The sequence below is a fragment of the Triturus cristatus genome, chromosome 11 (assembly GCF_964204655.1).
Source record: "Triturus cristatus chromosome 11, aTriCri1.1, whole genome shotgun sequence".
Lineage (NCBI taxonomy): Eukaryota > Metazoa > Chordata > Amphibia > Caudata > Salamandridae > Triturus > Triturus cristatus.
Window position 1 is genome coordinate 297,917,530 of NC_140594.1, and position 17,448 is coordinate 297,934,977.

At 46.1% G+C, this 17,448-nt stretch overlaps 1 protein-coding gene across 1 annotated transcript in view; it reads left to right on the top strand.

The window, feature by feature from the left end:
- Positions 1 to 17,448, top strand: part of TPCN1 (two pore segment channel 1) — a 350,431-nt gene that overhangs the window by 267,764 nt on the left and 65,219 nt on the right. The window contains exons 23-25 of the mRNA XM_085634844.1: positions 1,418 to 1,464; positions 1,778 to 1,846; positions 6,871 to 6,955. Coding sequence (XP_085490970.1) covers positions 1,418 to 1,464; positions 1,778 to 1,846; positions 6,871 to 6,955 — 201 coding nt within the window. The remainder of the gene's footprint in view (positions 1 to 1,417; positions 1,465 to 1,777; positions 1,847 to 6,870; positions 6,956 to 17,448) is intronic.

The window sequence follows — 17,448 nt, forward strand, 5'->3', positions numbered from 1 at the left end:
TTTCTATGCCAAACAAGTGTGTTATTATGTTGTTGTGTTGTTGTGTTAACTGGATTCTCTAAAAATGTTGACTTGAAGATAGGATGAAAATATGGTCAGCCTTCAATTGGGTTTACTGTTTATTAGAGGTTATTCCATCTATTGAGATATTACATCTTTAAGGTTGACTCTGGACTTACAGGGAAGGATAAATATACTGATTATCAGAGTGGAAAGTATGAAGGGGTCATGACTTACTGTGATCAATTGACCTGATCTAAGAGTACTGGAAGGACCGAAGGTAAAGCATCCAATGAGCAATTATGTTATCCGTTTGGGCGCCAAAGAAAAAAGTTCTAATGAGGAAAGCAAGAGCACACCAAATCAGTGATTGGGAGTAGGAGTGGTTACATTATCTCAGCAAAAGCTATCGGGTAGAGTAGGAGGGCAAAATGTTTTCTGCAAAGGATACATATGAAGAGAGCCTATGGTTAAATAAGGAAAGCAAGGCCCCTGAGAGGCAAAGGTATATCCTGCCAAGAAGAACCCAATCCAAAGAGATGAAAGATGCTAGGCTACTCTGGGAGAGAGGAATTCTTTTTTGGGAATCTTGGTGTATAATTTCAATCATTAAGTTAGATGTGCATAAACTGAACAACATTTAGCTCACAATTGTCATTTGTCTGTATATATTACATTTAGTTTAAAGTTCGAAAAACATTGAGAAATAACAGCAAACAGTTTTTTCCTTTTTTTCTAAATGCCACCTGGCCAGAATGTTGAACGGGACAAATGCCTTCTCTTGACATTCAATCAACCGGGAAATTGTACTATACAAACTCACTTCATAGCCACTTTAGATTCTATCTGGACTGTCCCTTACTAGGAGACATCCACCACACTGCCAGATTTGAGAGAAAACATTTGAAACTTCTGACATTAGCACTGCTCAGATGCTCCTGCAGCTCAGAAAGAGGTTGTGGAGTCATACCTTCAAGGAGTTCAAATTCCTTGAATGATGGAACCATTTGTTGTCTGTGCCTGTTTAAACAATCCTGAATCCTACCGCAGAGCATACACTCTTGTTCAGTGCTCTGCTTGTGCTACACAAGCAGTACATACATACATACTAAATGTGTCCATGGTAAGTTGTGGTTATAGTTGAAGTTTAAATTTCAAACTACCCCCCCCCCCCTCCACCCAAGGCTAAAGGCTTTCAGAATAAATATATTTTTCTCTAATAGTTCCAAACTGTGTATTTCAAACTTATTTCTCAAACTGCTGCTTTGTACAGTGTCTGTTGATAAATACAGAGGTCACAGCATTGCACAGAAAGACGGCTGATGCCAGCCCTTGTATTATAAAATTGCTGACAGTTTGGTACTCATTGGCACAACTTAAAATTGATATCATTTTTCTTCCTCTTTTCTGATTTTAGTGACTCTGTTTGAGTTGACAGTGGTGAATAACTGGTATATAATCATGGTGAGTGATACAGTGTGCATGTTCTGTGCCAGTTGTCCCAAGAAAGTGGATTGAATGATAGTCGTGCTAATATATGTTAAAAACATAAGGTAAATGAAGGAACGTCTAAGCATTTTAAATCTTTATAGGAGCTACCAATTGTCAAAACAAAAACTCCTGTTTAGGGTACATGGCATAACCGGTTGCGGGTGGAGATGTAATGTGGATACCTAATCAAAGGAGAAAGATATTTTGATAAGCTTAAACTATGTTGATAACGGTTATTTAATTCCTGCATTCCAGGTCTTAAAAAGGTTCTCTTTCTCTGTTGTAGGAAGGCGTGACATCACAAACCTCTCACTGGGCTCGCCTCTATTTCATGACTTTCTACATTGTAACTATGGTAAGTGTTGATTTCTCAATTCTGTTTTTATGTCCAGAGGAGCTACTGTTGCAGTCCTTTAGCATTAATCAGCTTTCTTTCACGTATTCAGTATCATGGGTAGTATGATGGACATCCACTGCACCCAACCACAGCACTTTCAGTGTGCTTTTTAAGTCTAACTATAGTAAGACAATGGGATACAGTTCTCGGGCGAGGTAGTGTGGCCAGGAACGTTGTTTAGATTAATGATCTGGAAATTTGAGTGTCTGTTTCTCCCCACTGCCTCACACCCATTGGGTGAGCAATGAAATATTCTTTACTTTTGCAACAGTCCCATTCTATTACACTCTGTAGAAGCTGCTGAACTTTGATAGTGGTGAAACATAAACAGTTGGCCAGGAATTCACCAAGTGATCTCCAGGAGGGTTTGAGGGTTGTTTTTTTCCAAAGAAAACGTTGAACAAAATAGGAATAATTGATAGATTTTAAAATGGATTTTTCAAATAAATTTGTCTAAGCCCAAAACTTTACATGGTAGTTGTGATGGGGTACTCATGAAATATTTCGTAACGTTCTTGGTGTATAAAGCAGTCCAATGCTCCATATGAGTGTTCGAGAGTGAGGGGGAAGGAGAGGGTCACTCAAAAATACTCTGAAAACATGGAGGCTGGACAGACATTTTAAGTGTGATACACTTACAGATTGTTTGAAGAGCCATTTGTTTCTAAGGCATTTCTATCTGGATAAACAATTTGGCATGGCCTCCTAACAGCTTAAAACCTGTAAAGAGCACATTTCTTCACTTCATTCTTCTATTACCTTTAATTTCATCATCCTGCACTTTCTAGGTAGGTTCTCAGTGCTATATTATAAGTATTGATTTGTTTGTGGCAACAAGATTTAAAGTTAGACTGATCTTGCAGACCTATCATTTAATTTAGAAGATCTCACTGGCTTAGACACTAAAGCAAATTTTCATGTTCTAGAGACCTTGCGAGTTTTGAGGTCAAGAATGTTTCTTACAGGTTCAGGCCGTGCACAGCAATAGAGATGAGGAATAATGTCATAAAAAGCTAAATCAATGTAGTTGATTAAATGCTTCTATGAGATTCAGCAAATAACCGGCATAGCCTTCGGGGACCTTTGCATTCATCAAGGAAATTGCACCTGCAAAACGCCTTTCAATTCGAGCATTCATAATGTATCTCTCAAATCCTATAATCTCTTGCATTTGTCAACCAGGGTTTGGTAAAGAGAAATACTTACCCCATATAAATGAAACAAACCATGAGCATTTCAACTTTGCTGTGATACATTCCAATTATGACGGTGTCATAATTCTGTTCTGGTTTAAGGCAATATTTATCCCCGCTTCATCTATTTGTAACCACTACCTAACTGAAATTACTTTTTGCTTGCGTTTCGATTTTCCAATACTCCTTTCTATAGTAATCTATATAACAATGACGTAAATATGATGCATGCGCTATAGGTATTATGCATGTAACTCAATGATGAGTGTTATAAGGCATCACTTCACAGATCATCAGTTCCTCATTTTGCTGAGGCTGGTGTATGGTCTATCTCCATCACATTGCTCTGAGTGCCATCCATATTACAACTGTACTGACAGAAGGATATTCTCTACAACTTCTTAGGGCAAAATATGCAGCTTTTTCTTCACATATTTTGCCTCCAAACTGAGAGTATTCTCTCTGTTAATACAGCACAGCACGTCAATCCTTGCTTGCACCAACTGCTGCCATTGCACCTTATATGTGACCTGTAGCAGCACCATCAGCCATTGCAGTACTGAGACTAGCATCTGTCTTGACCAACAGAATCTTGTGCTTATCTTGTACAGGATTCACACACATGCTGTTCTAAAGTACCTCAGTCCACAACCGGCTTTTTTGCAGGGTCTTCTGTTACCCACAAATTGACGCATGGCTAAAGGAAGGATCCAACGCTCTTCTTAAGCACTTGGTGTTTGATCAGAAACTCCCTGAGTATTGTAGCAGTGAGACCGATTGGCACAAAAACACACATCCCTTGCCCCCCTCAGCCAGTGCGCTTAAATCCTGCCATGTGTCACCTCCTTCTATTGCAGTACTGAGAGCCATTCAAACATTTCGTAATATGCACCAAAAGTCACAGATGCAGAATTCTTGTTTTTCCAGTACTGGATAACAACAATAATTATTACACTTCCATAGTACAATGCACTAATGTTCTTGTTTCTTGGCGCTACCAATAGGTGTTAAATTATTACCCAAATCAATGTTGGTATTTTATCACCCTTGGAAGGATGTAATGCTGAGTTAATATGCTAGAATTCACACTTGTGATCTCAAGATTACAAATAGATCTCTACAATGGGATGCATTAATCCACTTATCGATCTTTCCAGGACAACATCCACAGTTATGTTGAAGTAGTTCAGTCCATTTACTATAAAGTGCATTTCACTCTTACCCACTGCCATATCTTGTTCTCAATGCCTAAAACACCCTCCTGCTCAACTGTTCAAGTACTGAGATCTACATCCTGCTCAGCTGAATCATTTAATTCATGCACAATAGTTGTTAACCTCACTTTCTCATGCAGTACTTCTCTCTGGGCTCCTTTCTGCAGTGCGGACCAACCACCTCTACTTTGCAGGGGAGTAGCTCCTCTACTCCATGGGAGTTTCTTTGGCAATTGGTGAAGCACTGGCAGACCTCCACGTTTCTTGGAGTCTGCACAGCGGAAGGAAGGGTCTGTTGCTCCAAGAGGGTTGGGTGCAGCAGGCTGGCTGGCAGGGTTGGCGCCAAGTCAGTCATGCGCCTTGGGTCAGTAGTCTTCTTTGTCCACTCCATCTTTTGTGTCTGTCGATATCTCAAGTCCTGGTATCAGGGGCTCCTCAAAATTCTCAATATAGTGGCATTAAGGTGAGTGAGGGGTTGTAGCCAATGGACTGTGTACCCCTGGGGTCACTACACCCCCTAGATGACCATATCCTTTGTGTAGTGGGTATCACCCTGTCCAAGAATTCCTAATTCCACCACACACAAGATGGTGGAATTTCTAAATTTGTGTTTACTTCAGGTGTGTCCAGCCAGGCAGTGCAAAACGCCTCCCTCATAGCTGATTTTCCGGTCTGTCCTGGTGCCAGAGGAAGCCTTGGGTCGCATATCAAAGGCGGCAGAGGCCTTTGAAGCCTCGTGCCTTGATATACGGATATACCAGTCTTCCTGGAGGAGGAGGCGATAACACCTCTCCCCAGAGCAGGCATGGTTTCTGTCCTCTGAGAGCAGGGCGCTCACCTCCTAGGGGGTCAGAAACTAGCCTGTGGTGACAGGCTGGACTGGACCAGTCAGCCAGCGCACTAGAAGGCTAGGCTGGTTCCGGGGGTACCTCCAAGTTACTCCCTGGGTGCATGTATTAAGAAATCCATCACTGGAATCAGTGTAGTTTTTTTAATATGAGGTGTTTGATACCTGACGCCATTTGTTTGAGTAAAGTCATTATGTAGCTGGGTAATTTGTTTTGACCAGTGCCCAGTACATACCTTAAGATGGCTTCCCTGCTCACTCGCAATAGCGAGTAATTGGACTAGACATCACAGGGGCATATCTGCTCATGCAGATATGTCCTCATATAAAATAGGGCTCAAAGGCCTGCTGTAGGGGTGACTTACATATATTAGATACAGTGACTTTGGCATGACACACAGGAGCATGTCGTGTCATGTTGTTGATTTGCACCATGTCATGCAGCCTGTAATGGCAGTCTGTGTGGAATTTGTATGTGGGTCCCTTAGGGGAGCATAAGATATGCTGCAGCCCTTAGGGACCCTCTTTAACACCCATGCCTTAAGTACCTGGGGTACCATTTACTAGGAGCTTTCGGGATGCTAAACTCATTAGCACAATTAGACTTCACCTTGTTTTAGAGTAGGAGCACTGGAAATCATGTCTGGTTAGTAGGCCTCAGTGCACTGCCGGAGTAGTAAATCAGCATCTAGTAGCTAAAAAAGGGGCCAACAGTGGTGTACAACTGCAACAAAAATCCAGTTTCTTACAGATACCAAAAGGACTATTGTTTCTTTCGATGAAAAACAGTCTGTGTAGCTACTTTAGGTTGGCTGTGCGCCTAGGGACTATTATCAGTATTTTGTTTAGAATAGCTATACCTCACTTCCTGCAGTTCATCCAGGTTAATAAGTGGTCTAGTACATAGCTTGGATAAGATTGCCAAGTGGTGAGCTGTGTTCGCTTGTCTAGGATAGCGGCATCTTGTGATGGGCAGAAATTGGTGACTTGCCACACTTTTGCAGTGCACCGCCCCCTTTCCAAGGTCTTTGGTCACTGTTGACATTCTACTAACTTCAGCCTTGAAAGAGCACTGTCGTCCAGTCTAAAAGAGGAACCATGTGGAGCAGGTCCCACACTGCTGCTTCCTTACATGAGAAAAATATGCTGTCCTTGATGCATTTTATAAATCTGGAAGAATATCCAAATCTCTGTTAAATCAAACAGAGGTAACAGAGCCATTTAATCAAAGTGCTCCAAGGCTAAATTCTATATTTTGTACATGGTGCAATTCAGTATGTTTGTGTATGTTCCATGCTTTGAAGATCTGGCTTTTTAATAATACATCATTTTTTTTGAAAAGTGTCATTGTTTGTATCTGCAGTTCAGCTGTCACTTTAGAGTGGAAACCACTACTATGCTGTTTGAGTGGCATGCTTTAAAAACCTGGAAAAGGTGGTGGCCAGTTAATCATACAACCTTTTTACAGACTATAAGCAGAGGAAATTAAGAGCATTCGAAGGACACCTCAAGCATTGCATGCCTTCTTCATAGAGTTGCATCTTGACAGGGAAGTCACTCTAAATGGCAGGAGAGGAGCCCTAAAAAATATTATGCTTGAGGTCTGAATCCCACACTTAACTTCTCGGCCAGCTATAATTATACCTTACCCCTTCTATTTCCCCTCTGAATCCCATATCTCACCCTCCCAATAGATTTGCTCATCCTCTTTTTTTTCTTCTCTCAAAGGTCGTGATGACAATCATTGTTGCTTTTATCTTGGACGCCTTTGTATTTCGGATGAACTACAACAGGAAGAACCAAGATGCAGAAGGTAGGTGCGGTGATGGGAAAAATCTCTGGTTTCTCCTTGAGAAGTCATGCTCTTGAGAAGACCTTCAGCTCGTGATCTGTATAAACAAGAGTATAGTGGAGTTTCCATTGTGAATGAACAGCTGTATGGGATGAAGGGTTCCCATAGAACTTATTGAATAACTAAACCTTGATTAACAAATTTGAGTGATCTCAGAAGAGTAGAAATAAGCCCATTTCTTGTAGATTTACTCATTCTGTGTTATCCACAAAATACATAGTGGTTTGCAGATTTCCAAATACACTCCTTCAAGGATGTACAAAAATCCCAGAGCTTCATTTGGAGAGCAATGAAAATGATAAATTTCAATGGCTTTTGCCTACTCCTTATCAAACAGATTTTCCGAAAGTCAAACCTCTGCCTATTTGAGGTAATTTTTAAGATGAAAATGCTCCTTTGTTATTCATTCATTTATTTATTTTGTGTATTCATATGACACTACCCAGGTTCAGATCTGAAGACCTGATTTAAAGGTGGCGAGAAGACTACACCTTGGGTCTCTCTTGTCTCCACACCATAAGCTGATGCAGAATATACAGTTCATAGCATGTGTTGGCTGCAGATACTCATGCAATGCATGCTCCTGCCATTTATTGTTGGGCCCGGACTCTGCAAGTTGTTTTTCCTCAAGGACGTTTTATGATCGGCTTTGTGTGTTTTCTCCTCCCCCTTGAGGTATTGCGCATGTTCAATGGTTCCTTTGTTAGAAAGTTTTTTTTCCGCCCTCGGGTTCTGACAGACTGCATCAGAGCTCTGCAACATTCGACGCCCACGCGGCGTAAGGTCAAGATGGATACAACCAGAGATCCAGTAGACATCACCCACGGATTCTAGGAGCTGGGGACTGATTACCCGGCGCACATTTTACACACACCTGTTGAGAAAGACAGTCCCCGGGTGATGGAGATGAAAAAGGACCTCTTCTATACTGTTCCCTCTGTGCGGGTCCAAATACACACTCTGATACATACAAAGTGTGTAATTTATGCCTCTCTCTGGGTCATAGAGAGGATGAGTGCGCGGCTTGTGCATTATTCAAAAAGACTCTTTGGACCCATGGAGATAGACGCCTGGCGCACACCATGAAACTGGCAGCGGACGAAGAGTTCTCGCATGACAGCGGCAGGGAAAGCTAAGGAGGTGGGGTGGTCCTCACCATCCTCCAGTACTTTCTTTCTGCTTCAACCTCTGTGGAAGAACACACTCTGGTGCATGAAGAAGGACCCACATCGCCAAGGCTGAGCCCTGAATCTGAGCAGAGGGCCAAGACAACACCATGTACCGGGAGTACAGTTGACCCCAGTGTAAAGATAATCTTGCACTCACCTCCACTACCCCTGCCACACCACGTTTGCCATGGCTCTCGGGCTCAGGCCGACACTCTGAGGACGGCTCAGAGCCAAGAAGGGACGAGAACGTTCTCAACCCTTGGGGAGAGGTGTTGGCCTAACAGCTAGGGCAGTGGACCTCAAATCTGGGGAACTGGGTTTGAGTCTCAGCAAGGAGGCCTAACATCCTGTGATTTTGGGCAAATCACTTAATCTCCCGTCCCTAACAAAAATGAATGTGTCCTCATGTAACGCAACTGGTGCTTGTGTAAAGCACTCTGATACCGGATAGCTTCAGGTCAAGTTCACACTGTATAAAACTCCGTTAAAAAAAAAAAAAAAAAAAAACAGGCTAAAAGGCCACAGCAAGAGGCTGGTTCTGGTACTTTGTCGATGTCAACTGAACCACCAGCACCAAAGCATAAGTCTGCACCAACTGAGACACCGGCACCGAAGCAGAAGTCTGCACCGGCAGACACATCGGCACCAAAGAGTGCCAAGCAGGCTGTGACCCCAAGAAAATCATCGTATCAGAGGAAATGCACAAGCGCATCTGTATCGAAACAGACCTCGGTTCTGAGGACTGAGAAGCTACAAGGACAATATTCTGACCAGATGAAGTCTTATTCATGGGGTTCCCAAGCTACTCAAAGTTACTGAGGACACACCACCGGCTCCAAAGAAACAAAAGACTTGTACACAGAGAGTAAGTGATGAACAAGGCATTGTCTTTGAGGGACTGCAACAATTTGTGCAGGAAAAGTTTAAAGAAAATGCTGAGAGGCAGGCTCGGGAACAATCCTTGCCACAGCGTCCACCAATGAAAGTGTCACAAGAACACCGGGCCACAAGTCCGATGTCTTTCAGCTTCCCAGAGTCACCACAAACATAAGTACCCTCTTCATAAGAGGGGGAAATACAGAACACAGGATACCAAACATACCCCTGACCCATGGGATGATTATGATGTGGTTCTGCCTGACCTAGATATGGAGCCACCAATACCTACTAAAGAGTCACCTCCAGATGACACATCCTTATACCACAATGTCATCCAAAGAACGGCAGAGTACCACAAGCTCCCCACGAACACTACAGGGAAACCAACTGACTTCCTAGTGGAACACGTTTGCGCAAAGAGCGCACAATTCAATATCTCCCATTAATTGCCTCTGTCCTCAACATATCCAAAAGACATCTTCAAAGACCCAGGCAAATCCAGGGTCCTAAATCCTTTCATAGAAAAGAAATACAGGCCATCTCCAACTGACCCTATTTACATACAAGAACATCCCCCAGCAGATTCCCTTGTTGTCACTATAGCCAGGAAAGGGCTGCAGAACAAGATACTGGAGAGGCGCCCTCATCCAGATAAAGAAAGCAGAAGAATTGAGGCAGCCGGCAAAGGAGTATCAGCTGGACTTGCAAATCACTGGAAGATTGCCAATTAAGTTGGCCTACTCTCCTGATACAATACGGCAACCTAGGATGAGATTTAAGATCTAATACATCAACTCCTAGAAGAATGCATCTCATAAATGAGGGGAGGCAAATATCAAATGCAACAATCAAATGTGCACTCGATGGAGCTGATACTGTTGCAAGAGACAACAATCATGCTCCCTGACTATGCATATCCTGGTTCAAACCAGAGTTGCAGCAGCATGTTCTTAATGTCCCATTTGATGTGGGAAAATCTCTTTGGGTCTGCTGTAGACACACAATTAGAAGAAGATAAAGAAAGACACTGATACAGCTTAGGTGCCTTGCAAACAACACCTAAAAAAAACAGCCCTTTTGGCGTTACCAGGGGCGAGGGGCAGCAAAAGCCTCTACCCCAGAAAACACCACATATCGGCAACAGTAGTTTTACCAACAAGGGCATGTATACTGTTGTTGAGGATACAAAAATAAGGGCCGAGGTAGAGGTACCTCCAACAGGGGCACCTCTACACCACTAGCTAAATGACTTGTTAACACTGTCGGGGGACACACCAGTTGTGGCCAAATATCACATCAGATCAATGCATACTACAAATAGGCAGGGATATTGCCTAGAATTTTCTCAACAACCACCAAATATCCTGCCAGAATGAGAGATGGTAAATCCACAACATCTACATCTGTTAAAAGAAGTAAAGGCGTTACTACAAAACGGGCCATAGAACCAGGCCAAACATTGAAACAAAGGAGTCTACTCTCTTTATTTCCTCATACCAAAGAAAGCTGGTCCATTCTGGAACTGCAACCACTTAATCGCTACATACCATGTGAACACTTCCATATGGTCACATTGCAAGATGTAATATCACTCCTTCAAGAAGGCGACTTCATGACTGCATTAGACATGAAGGGCGCTTACTTCCACATTCCAATCCACCCAGCACTCCCAAATACCTATGGTTTGTGGTAAGTGGACGTCCTTATCAATTCAAGTGCTACCTTTTGGGGTGACATCAGCCCCAAGGGTGTTCAGAAAATGCTTAGCTGTAGTAGCAGCAAATTATGGAGAGAAAACATACATGTCTTTCCATATCTCGACGACTGGCTGATCAGGAGTGCAACCAAAGCCAAATGTCTAATAGACACTCAACACACACTAAACCTACTTCACCAATTAAGTTTCTCTATCAGTGCAACAAAATTGCATCTCCACCCACTCCAGGTATAACCATACCTAGGAGTGATATTTAATTCAGTATCAGGAACAGTTTACCCCAATCCACAAAGGGTTCTCAATCTCCAGAACCAACTGGGTCTTTTTCAGCCACATCGTTACCTACCAGTCAAAACAGTGATGCACCTAGTGGGGATGATGGGATCATGGATAGCGATAGTGCCACATGCAAGACTATACATGAGACCTCTCCAAGAGTGTTTAGCATTGCAGTGGTCACACGTGGGGGTGGACATGGAAGATCTAGTGTTGGTTTCACCCAAGGTCCATCAAACACTAAAGTAGTAAAACACCTCAAACATAGTGAAGGAAAGGGCCTTCAAGGACCTACCCCAAATGTGATGGTCACAACTGATGCATCACTCTTTGGGTGGGGTGCTCATATGAAGAACATTCTGATTCAGGGACACTGGACCTCACAAAGCAAACAATGCACATCAACATACTGGAGCTTCTAACCATCTACATGGCTCTCAAAGCATTACTAACAATTATCCCAGACAAAACTTTGCTTCTCCGAGAAGACAGTACGACTGCAATGCAGAAACAAGGGGGGAGGGGGTCCCATTCCATACAACTGTCACTTGCACAGACCCTATGGAAATAAGCAGACAAACACAAATGTCTCCTGGCACAATACATACCGGGGCAGAAAACTCCATTGCGGACCTGCTCAGCAGGACATCAACAAGTTCATGAGTGGGAAATACACACTCCATTACTGCAACAATACTTCCACCAGTGGGAAACCCCTGTAATAGACCTGTTCGCCACCGCCGAAACTCAAAATGCCAAAGCTTCTCATCTGGATATCCACACCCACTATTCACCGAGAACGCTCTGTGGATGAACTGGTCAGGGACATTTGCTTACGCTTTTCCTCTTCTCCCACTCATTCCATACGTGATCAGGAAACTCTGACAGTCTTTGATGACCCTAATACTAATTGCTCCCACATGGGCTCGACAGCCATGGTACATAACACTACATGAGTTATCCCTAGTACCTCACGAGAAACTACCCAACTATCTAAACTTTCTCACTGACAGCAGGAGCAGGGAGAGCCATTCCAATGCACAACAACTCCATCTTGGGATCTGGCTCCTGAAGTCATCGAGTGCGGATACTTAAATCTCCCTCCAGAATGTATGTCTATTTTAAAGGAGACCAGAAGACCAATCAGCAGGGCACGCAGCAAAATAAAAACATTTTGTTCTCGACTGTGTAGCCTTAAACATCAACCCATCTTCAGCAAAAGAACAACTACTTGTCTGTTACTTGTTACACTTAAAAAAGGCACATTTGGTATATACCTCAATACGCTTGTGTTTAGCAGCTATTTCAGCAAACCTACAAAACCGGAAGCACCAATCGATTTTCCTTATTCCAGTCATCGGAGCCTTCTTTGAAGAATTAGAGTCATTCCACCACGCTTACCTCCAGTACCTGCGTGGAACCTAAACATTGTGTTAACCATGTGAACCATTTCATAATTGTCAAATACAATTTTTAACATAGAAGGTGGCCATCCTTGTAGCAAAAACCTCTCTACGAAGGGTTAGTGAAATACATGCGCTCACTGTGGAAGAACCAAACGTTGAAGTGGTCCCAGACAAGGTGCGTTTCCCCACAAACCCAAAGTTCTTACCTAAAGTTTTATCTCCTTTCCATTTAAATCAAATTCTAGAGTTACCGGTTTTCTTTCCAAAACCAGAGACAGTCGCTAAATGTGCCTTAAATACACTTGAAGTTAAAAACTGCACTTCTGTACTACTTGGAATGTAAAAAAGCCTTCAGCAAAACAACATTTTGTTTCATTTTCAAATCCACTTAAAGGCAGGAATAGCAAGATGGATTGTCAAATGTATCCAAATTTGTTATGCTAAAGCAAACCGAACATTAACAACTATGCCAAGGGCTCATTCAACAAGGAGGAAAGGAGCAACCTTGGATTTTTGGGGAAACATCTCTCTTAGTGACATTTGCAAAGCAGCAACATGGATGAACCCACATACATTTACAAAACATTATTGTGTGGATGTTCAAGCAAGACAACAAGCTCTAGTTGGGCAAACAGTCCTCCAAACTTTATTTCAAAGAAACTCATCATCTCATGCCTAAAGCCACAGTACAGTCTGTGCATACCATGTGTATCTGCAGCCAACACATGCTACATATGTAGTATGTTACTTGCTCTGTAAGCATCTATTAGTAGCGTGTAATGGTGCAGATTCACAGGCACCCTCCCACCTGCCCGGCAGGTATAAAATGGTGAGAAGAATACACACAAATAGAGCATGTTCAACAGCAATTGCTAACTTAGCAGGATATATATTCACTCCGTATATGGCAGGGAGAAAAAATATATATAACAAAGGAGCTGTTGAACTTGCGCAATACCTCGAGGGGTAGGAAAAACGCATGACTCCGATCATAAAACTTCCTCAAGGAAAAACGACTTGCAGAGTCCAGGCCCAACATTAGATGGTAGGAGTATGCATGGCATGTGAATCTGCAGCACTACACATATGAAAGAGACACGTTAGTAATAGATTCCTTACCTTAGATTCCTCACCTTAGAATATCCCCAGGCGTCAGACTGGATCCGGAAAGTTTTGCTAGCAGTACCCCTGCATGTCAGTAGGTGGCGTCGTGTGGCTCCGCGTCTGTCGCTGGCGTTGTAAGCGCCGAGATGACGTTACGGAAACTACTTAGGCGCCACCCATGCAAGCTGACGTCAGTTCTTTCTGTAGTAGGGGATCTCTGTGTATAGTCATAATCTAGTGAATCGTCCCGCCCATGTGCGTGGACCCCGGAGCAATAAAAAATAATCTCTAAAGGTGACAAATCATGCAGACCTGCATACACCTTTAAGAGAGAATTTATTTAAAGACAGATAATGCAGCCTATCCCACAGGCCACACTGTCCAGTACTTCAACTAGAATTCCACCAACATCCACAAACAGCACTGCCGGTCCAGCTTTTCTCCACATAGGAAAAAACCCTGCCTCTACCAGCAAAAGCCTCTGGAATGATAGAGAGGAAGGAGTGGACAGACAAGCCCCATAGGCTGCCATTATGTGGCTTAAAACAGGATACTGTGCCTTTAAGAAAACTTTCCAGATTTCCAGAACTTTCCCCAGTATCCCAGAATGCCCAGCAGGTCCCATTTACTTTCAGTTCTTTTTTCCGGCTCCTGCTAGCAGGACCCTGGAGCATTGAGCTCTCCCCTTTTCAAGGGTTTATTGTAGTTTTTTGTCAATTTTTGTCACTTTTTCAAGTGCTTAGTGGCTGGTGCTGTCAACATGCCTGGCTTGTTCGACAAGTGCCCGGAATGTGGTCGAAAGAAGGCTAAAACTGATCCACACGAGGTGTGTATAGGTTGCCTTCCCCAGTCCCACGTGCCTGAAGGCTGTGATATCTGCCACTCGTTCTCTGCCAGGACCCTGAGGGACAGAATGAAAATCAGGCTTCAAATCCTGGAAGAGAGAAGGCTGAAGGCACCTGGTGGGGCTGATTTGGCCCATACTGAGGCCTCTGGGGGGCTCCCCAGGGGCAGGAAGACCAGTAAACGTTCCCACTCCCCGTCGACTTCTAGGGCATCGACGGCGGCGTCGAGGAGGATGACCACCATCTGTTCGCCGTCTCCCCAGGGCTCTGGGGAGAAGCGGCGTCGGCGGTCGACGTCGAGGGACCTGAATAGGCCGCCGTCGACTACATTGGCGTCTTCGGCGACGCCGCCGTCTACGGCGCCTTCCAGCAGTCGGCGTCGAGATCGGACCCGGCGTCGGCGCTCGCCGTCGGGGGGAGATCGCCGTTGATGAAGAGGAGACGGTCGACGTCGAAGAGAAGATCGACGTCGAGACGCTCGAGGTCAAGAAGATCGCCGTCGAGTCGCAGATCGCCGTCGAGTCGCAGATCGCCGTCGAGGCGCAGATCGCCGTCTAGGCGCAGATCGCCGTCGAGGCACGGATCGCCGTCGAGGCTCAGATCGCCGTCGAGGCACAGATCGCCGTCGAGGCGAAGGTCGCTGTCGAGGAAGAGAGAGTCATTGGGATCGGTGTACTCTGTGGTGTATACGCCTCCTCGGATGCCTACGCCACCGCCTCCTCCGACTCCGCCTCCACCACCTCCGCCAACACCACCGCCGCCACCACCACCACCACCTCCACCACCACCACCGCCTCCTCATCCGCGGCCACTGCCTCCGCCGCCCCCACCTCGGTCGTTGCCACGCACTCCATTGGGACTGCCGGCGGTTCCCCCGCGGTCGGTTTCCCTTCCGAGGTACCCGACTCCGCCGCAGGGGACTCCGAAGCCACGACGCCCGCGGTCGCCGGGACCGGCTAGACCGGCGGGCAGACCAAAGCCGAAGAGGTCGCGCTCCCGCTCTCTCAGGAGGAGAAGATCACGGAGCCATGGATGGTCATCGTCGGACTCAGGACGACGCCGTAGGAGGCACAGGTCCAGGTCGCACACGCGATCCTCGACCAGAGATTTTTCCCCGACGCTGTCGGACTCGCCGGGGACTAGGGTGTCTCCGGTGGACGATTTGGTCTCTTTCCAAGAGGTGCTGTTGAGAGGGGCAGCAAAGTTGGGTATCACGGTGACGGTTCCAACACCCACGACGTCCGTGATATTCAAGACACTTCATAAGAAACATCTGTCTCGCCCTCTACTGCCCCTTGTACCAGGACTGGTGGAACCCGCGTTGGAGCTGTTCCTTACTCCCGCGGTGACGAAGGCCGCCCCCTCCAGGCTCATGAAAAAGTATAGGGCCCCGGAGTCGGACCCTACCTTTTTGAGGGTGGACCCGAAGCCGGATTCGGTCATCGTGACGGCGGCGAGGAAACAACATGCGACCCCCCCCTTCATCGACGGTTCCGCCTGACAACGAGAGCCGCTGGCTGGATTCTGCGGGCAGGAAGGTGTGTGGGACCGCCGCCACCACCATGAAGGCGGCGAGTGCAGGGGCTTTGTTGGGCGGTTACGACCGGGCCCTGTGGGAGTCCCTGCAGCAGTATGCGGACCTGCTGCCCCGGGACAGGAAGGAGGACTTCTTGGAAACAGTGCGCGAAGGCATGCTGGTTTCTAATCAGGTGATCGGCGCGGCGGCGGATGTATCCTTGTTGGCCGCCCACGCCTACTGTCATGGCGTCCACCAACGGCGGCATTCGTGGCTGCGCCTGACGTCCCTCAAACCAGAGGCGCAGCACAGAGTGGCCAACCTGCCCTTTTCGGGGGAAACCCTGTTCGGGAAACATGCGGATGATGAGATGGCCCGCATGAAGGCGGAGGCGGAAACCCTGACGGCGTCGGGTTGGAGAAGGCCGAGAAGAAGAAGCGCCCGTTCCAGCGGCGGTTCGGGTCTTCGGGCAGAGGGCATGGGCAGGGTTCGGGACAGCAGCAGCACCAACAGCAGCAGTTCCGGAAGCCCTTCCAGAAGCGCCAGAGGGGTAGAGGAGGCCAGCAGGCGGCTACCACTACCAAGGGCCCGGCCGGGTCTCGGCCCTGAGCGGCTACTTCCCCCTCATCCGTTACCCACTCCAGTGGGGGCAAGCATTCAACTTTTTCCGGCAGAGTGGAGAAAAATTACTCAGGACAAGTGGGTGCTGAATATTGTTTGCAATGGATACAGTCTTCGGTTTATCAGCCCGCCTCCAGCGATTCCGCCGGTCAGCTCTCGGTTCCAGCTGAGAGAGCTCCAGGCGGAGGCAGACCTCTTGTTGAGAAAAAAGGCGGTAGAAGAGGTACCTCTGTCTCAAAGGGGAAGAGGTCTGTACTCTCGGTTCTTCCTCGTTCGCAAGAAGGACAAGAACGAGTTCAGGCCCATTCTGGATTTGCGACAGGCAAACAAATGGATTCGCAGAGAGAAGTTTCGCATGCTATCGTTGCACCAGATTTACCCTCAGCTGCAACGGGGAGACTGGCTCTGTGCCATAGATCTACAGGATGCGTACTTCCATGTGCCCATAGCACGGAAGCACAGGAAGTTCCTGCGATTCCAAGTCGGCGCCAATCACTATCAATACACAGTGCTGCCATTCGGGCTAAAGTCTGCGCCCAGGACCTTCTCGAAGTGCATGGCGGTGGTGGCGGCACATCTGCGAAGGAACAAGGTGTTTGTCTACCCGTATCTGGACGATTGGCTGATCAAGGCTTCATCCTTCTCGGAATCGCAAGATCACTTCCGATGGACGTGCGCTCTCTTGCACAAGCTGGGGTTACACGTCAACATGTCCAAATCGGTCCCGACTCCGGTCCAGTGCATACAGTACCTGGGAGCCTCCATCGATACGCGGTCAGCAAGCGTGTCTCCTTCGGAGGAGAGACGGTTATCACTCCTTCGGAAGGCTCAGGACCTCAGGACTGCTCCATCGACGACAGTGAGGAAGGTGTCTTCTCTACTGGGATCGATGGCCTCCTGTATCTTCCTCACGCCTCACGC